General features: G+C 33.5%; 1 protein-coding gene across 1 annotated transcript; it reads right to left on the bottom strand.

Annotated features, from left to right (window-relative positions):
* LOC132746514 (uncharacterized) lies at positions 1-6043 on the bottom strand. Its single transcript, XM_060735700.1, has 5 exons — positions 5512-6043; positions 2458-2579; positions 2115-2153; positions 710-1763; positions 1-435 (listed from the first exon to the last, which is right to left on the bottom strand). The coding sequence occupies exons 1-4, from the start codon at positions 5703-5705 to the stop codon at positions 1711-1713; spliced, it is 408 nt and encodes a 135-aa protein (XP_060591683.1). The 5' UTR covers positions 5706-6043; the 3' UTR covers positions 1-435; positions 710-1710.
* Between the last annotated feature and the right edge of the window lie 138 nt (positions 6044-6181).

The following is a 6181-nucleotide window of genomic DNA, read 5'->3' as shown; positions in this document are numbered from 1 at the left end:
TAAGTTGATTGACTACGTTTATTCCGATTTATCATGTCAAAGTCGACCTAAATTATGTATATTCATAGATATAAGCAATTTATATACTCGTGTTTATATACATTTTACTTATTAAACCGATATCTATTGACATTTATTAGGTTATAATTGAATAATGGTCACACATATTTTTGAATAATGATTTTAACGAACTAGACTTTATTTTCCTTTGAAAAATTTCAAATATACATATTCATCATACAGTATTGTTTGGTTAACACCTGTATTAAGTCCAAGATTATTGTGATTAATCGTAAAGGTCTTCCGATCGACATCCTGCACAACTGAAGATGAATAAGATCATAATGCCGTCGGCAACAACGTAATAGCGGGAAAATACTATTAGAAATTGACATTGACTGTCGTCTTCTGTTGTCTCCCAGGCTTCCATAGTACCTGTACAAGAAACATAATTATTTGTCATATAAATGGATGTATTCTGCTTATTGTTGGAAATATGTATACTTCGGAACATTCAGTAATTCTATGTTATTCAAAAACAAAACTTTTATGATAAATGTATACTTACTTATAGTATGTACACTTCCCAAACACAAAAGTCAAAATAACATAGAAATTTCAAACAAAGATTATTACGAAGGGTTATTTTTATTTTTATGAGGTGACAGTAACACATTCCTAACACTACAAATATCAAATAATGTCTTACCTAATATAAGCCCAATGATTGAAACGACCAACAGAATTGAAGTGCATACTCCTGTTTGATTTTTGCAGTATGACAGTGCAATGAAAATGTCTATCAACCCTTTCGCAATTTGATAAGCATACAATAGCTCTTTACATTCATGAAAATAAGACCCTGCATATAACAGAAAATGATACAAATGTAATCGTGTTTCATTATATACACCGAGCATTAATTTCTGCTTCGTTTGCATTTAAACAACAAAATTACATGAACTACCGTTGATTTTGAATTACACTGTCAATTCGTAAGGAAACTGTGACCAAGTGGTTAATATATCTGCTTTTCAACATATTTATCGTTGGTTCGATTCCTTATAGTGCCAATACCTACGTGCCTCATATGACACTAGTGCTGGGTAGTTCTAAAGGTTTCAAAGAAGTTTCGAGCTTTCACCACAATAATTGATCACAATAGGAAGAGTTGCCTAGTTCCTATTTATCGTAAAGTCATCATATGAAGGGACGGTAAAATTTTCTGTCACGCTTAATGACTTAAAGTTGTTTGTCACATACCCCTGCCGCTTTTGCGACTCCGTAAAAATGGTAATATATATTTACACATGATTTGAGTTTAACAAACATATCGTAATGAGCGCTTACTGTAGGCGTCTCAATGCAATATGTTTCTTTTTCACTTTTTGGGTATGTGATACATTAAAATATTATAGCCGTGTAGATTCATTACTGAAATTTATTAAACTTGTTAAATAAAATAATATTAAGCTCGCCAGTAGGGATAATATAATTCTATTCAACTCGTTAAATAAATTTTCTATTGATCCTTCACTTATTCAATACCCTCTATTTAGATGAACATCACTTCGAGTCGACCTTTATGTCATTTCAATGTTCGTTATAAATGAGATTGTGTCTCGACCAATCGCAGCAAGGGGAATTTATTTGTCGTATAAATATTGAATAATGTAATGTTTGTGAAAGCTTATCAAAATTCTGGTATATTTACCTAATACTATTCCTAGCAACGCTAATGATGCAAAAATGAAACACAGCAACTGAAATAAAAAAAATAGATTAGATCCACAGCTATGTGTTGGTACCGTAGGAAGTAGGTAAGTAGCCTAGGGCAGTAGGGCAGGGTACTGCATACTCTCCTGCGCATCGGTCGAATGTTCCACTATCGCTCACTTCTTAAGTAACGTGAGTGTATTCAGTGAGCTGCGAAGGGAGCGTAGGTACTGCAGTGTTGGGTTAGGTTATAAAGGTATAATAACATATGAAAACGTGTGAATAGATATAATTGTATTCTTCTGCATAATGTTAAGAATATGTATAAAAATCAGCAGTATTTCACATACATATCAAATAGATGCAATTTTGTCTTACGAACTATAAATATACTTTACCTAAAACGCTTAAAGTGTAAAATCGTTCACATGTATTCGCTGGAAAAGAAAACAATTCATTTAAAGTGAATTATTAAATCAGACGACTTGTATCAATTGTTATATACTTATTCAGTATATTATAACATTTCAATAGCGTTCCCTGTAAATGTAGTGTAAATTAATTCGTCCCAGTTCTTATAGAAATGGTGAATGTTCTTCTTTATAAAGTTTTTAACTTGACTGGTGAATCAAAAAAATGTATCACTAAAACCAATATACGCATATCATTGTTGAAACACGTAATGAAAAGTATAACTATATTCGTTACATTCAATGGTGAAAAAGGAAACTAATTACTTACACTCTGTACTTTGCTCTGTTCTTTCGCCAAGCAGAGGATCAGACTCGGAAGCTACACATTCAAAGGTCAGCACATTATAACTTCGTCGACATAAGGGACACTTGAAGATGTTGTTCTCCGATCTGAAATATTTTTGATAGGCATACACCTCTTACTTAAGTTACTTATGTAATCCAGGTTGTCGAAAATTAAATTTTTTATACATTTACACGCCCGTTTAACTCACAACGAGTGAAAAATGTCCATCGGTAAAAATGTTGTGAGCAACTTCCGTTCCTCGTTGTGAGCACCCATCTTTGACGTGTGACACGATAAACAAGGTGAGTTTTTCATAATTTTGAAGACTACAGACATTTATGTAAAAATATCGAAATGCAGTTAGCTAGCGATGTGTTTTCCGAGTATGCACATGTAAAGATATTGCCTGTTGGTGGACAATTTGATGGAAATACCGTGCGACGCAGTCACTCGGGGTAGCAGGAAAACTGGAGACAACTTCTCTTTGGACCTAATTTAACATTGAAAACGTCGATTCTGGTGACGTTTTGTGCATTCTAACCTAAAACAGATGCCCACAAGTCTTCAGCGTAATTTATTATCTGAAAGTCTTCATAGAAACAAAGATATACCCTTTTTTGCTTTAATCCTCGTTGTGAGCACCAAAACCTCGTTGTGAGCAAGACAAGCGCAGTGCATGTATGGTTTTAATTTGTAATTTAGATGGTGAAAATATAATTTTCAATCTACCACAGCAATTAAAACGTTTTTGCACAACAGCATTTCTTTGCAAGACGTTGTGCATACCCCAAAGGGAGGCATATTAGTTTTAAACTGTCCGTCTGTCAGTCCGTCAACCTGTCTGAAAAATTTAACATTGGCCATAACTTCCTTATAAGTAAACGGATTTGATTCATATTTAAACACAACATCCCTTAGGACAAGACCTTCCTACGGACCTGTATTTTATTACCTTGGCCCCTGAATGGCCTTTACCTTGAAGGTCAAATTGTCCAAAAACATTTAAGATTGGCCATAATGTCCTGGCATAATGTTTAGGCACAACACATCTTTTGACAAGGCCTCTCAGCTATCCTATATTCTTTTGACCTTGACCCCTGAATGACCTTTTACTTGAAGGTCAAATTGTCCAAAAACTTAAAAATTGATCATAACTTCCTTATTAGCATACGGATTCTACTCACATTTTGAAACAACACCCCTTTAGGCAAGACCTTCAAACTGATCTGTATTTGTTTTACCTTGTACCCTGAATGACCTTCTAGAACATCCAAAAACTTTAACATTGGTTATAACTTCTTTTAAGTAAGTGGAATTAATTTATATTTGGACACAATGCACCTTTGGACAAGACACCTTCAAACTGAACTATATTTATTTCACGTTGACCTTGAATGACCATCACATTGAAGATCTAATTGTCCAAAAACAAATAATCTATCTGGTCCATAAATCAAAGGACAAAGCACCACTTCGGGGGCATTGTCAACTTACCGTGATAGTTCTTGTTTAACAAAACTTGGTCAGTCTTCAGCTCAGGATAAACACATGTATGTGTGTATCACACAGATTGTGAAATTATTGAAATATTCATAAACTCCCCGTGATGTTCACTCGTGCCACACTAGAGTATATGAAATAAAATAGCAGATTAAATCCACTGATTAATTCTTTTGTTAATCTGATGACTTGTGAATATGAAGAATAATTTTCAAAAAAGAAAAAGAAGAACTATTGCAAAGAAAAACTATTGTACAAAAACGTTTTGATTGCTTTTGGTAGATTGAAAATTTTATTCTTGCCATTTGAATTACATATTAAAACCAGACAAGCACTGCGCTTGTCTTGCTCACAACGAGGTTATGGTGCTCACAACGAGGATTAAAGCAAAAAAGGGTATATCTTCGTTTCTATGAAGACTTTCAGATAATAATTTACGCTGAAGACTTGTGGGCATCTGTTTTATGTTAGAATGCACAAAACGTCACCAGAATCGACGTTTTCAATGTTAAATTAGGTCCAAAGAGAAGTTGTCTCCAGTTTTCCTGCTACCCCGAGTGACTGCGTCGCACGGTATTTCCATCAAATTGTCCACCAACAGGCAATATCTTTACATGTGCATACTCGGAAAACACATCGCTAGCTAACTGCATTTCGATATTTTACATAAATGTCTGTAATCTTCAAAAATTATGAAAAACTCACCTTGTTTATCGTGTCACACGTCAAAGATGGGTGCTCACAACGAGGAACGGAAGTTGCTCACAACATTTTTACCGATGGACATTTTTCACTCGTTGTGAGTTAAACGGGCGTGATTTAGCAGAATTGGCATTATATTTCATTATCATTTAAAGCTCGGAGACAGCAGTCAATGGTTGGACATGCAATTCGGGATGGACAGGTTTCAGTTTCACATCGTTTTATTCCACTTCAGGGATTTATAAATGAATACCTGTTAGTGGATATAATTTTGAGAAACAAGTGTATCCTGCAATATGTAAAAAAATGTATATGAAAAACAGATAATTGTAGCCCAATGACAAGAGGTAAAGCTGTTTATACTACATTTCAAGCACTGTCGGACTTTGAAATACGTAAGGGGTATATCTTTATTTAGAATATATTTTAAGTAATTAAATATTTTGTAAAAAGTCCTTTTTAGAATAAAAAAGGTTCGCCATTCACTTTCTTGATATGTTGAGGAATATAATATACCAAAAATTTATTTATCTATTGAAATCTTAATAAATAACGTTTTACTCAATCTGAGAGTTTTCAGAGTAATCTATAATTACACCAATTTATTCATGAAATGGATATACGGGCACATCTTTTATTATCTTCTTTTTAAATGTTTCATCCAATATTTCATTCATGTCTCTCCTTAAGATGGAGCTGTTTTACAGCATTGCATCTTTTAAGCAACTGAATATTATTATCTGTTACATATCTGATATAAAATGTTATTTGTTATCTTCAGTGTGGTATAACCATATGTCTTTAAGTAAATATTTGCTACTTTAATGCACCTACCTGTCAAGCAGACGCTGTAGGCATGGTTGTTCACAGAACGCATGCAAGCATTGTAAATATTTTGGGTTTTTCTGGTATTTGTCCAAGCATATTGCACAAATAGTTTTACTGCTTCTGTTAAATTGTTTGCTGCCCGATAATGACAATTCAAAATGGTCTCTTCTGTCGCTTTCAAGATCAATTGAAGAACTCATCTTCGTTAGATGCTATGGTTCTTGTGTGTAATTCAGAGAAGACAGACTGAATAAATAAGTGCATTGGTAAATGGTCCAGAATTGTTTTGTGCATGAAACGGCCAGTTATTAAGAGAAAATGTGGAAATGAAAAATGGTTAGTAAATTTATTCTTTTTCTGTTTATTCAAAGACAGATCATGAGTCTAACAAAGTTTGTATTGTTATTGATTTATGCTTTTTTACGGAGAAGCATCATTGACGTATCATAAGCAGAACATATACTTTAATCAAATCCCATTTTATGAGTAATCTTTACTTCCTATACACTGATATAAATGTTTTCTTCTCATGCAATAATCTAGTTACGTGGTATTATTTCAAGAATTTTTCATAATTCAACACCTTTCCTCCAATTTCCAAAGTCTATAATTATGGCATTAATTTTACACATTAAAACCTAAATCTGTCTCGCATTAATACGCTTCACGGGTTTTT

The sequence above is a fragment of the Ruditapes philippinarum genome, unplaced genomic scaffold (genome assembly GCF_026571515.1).
Source record: "Ruditapes philippinarum isolate M1 unplaced genomic scaffold, ASM2657151v2 ctg5204_1_1_1_1, whole genome shotgun sequence".
Classification (NCBI taxonomy): Eukaryota; Metazoa; Mollusca; class Bivalvia; order Venerida; family Veneridae; genus Ruditapes; species Ruditapes philippinarum.
The sequence above is the reverse complement of the archived record's forward strand: the minus strand, read 5'-3'. Positions and strand labels throughout refer to the sequence as shown.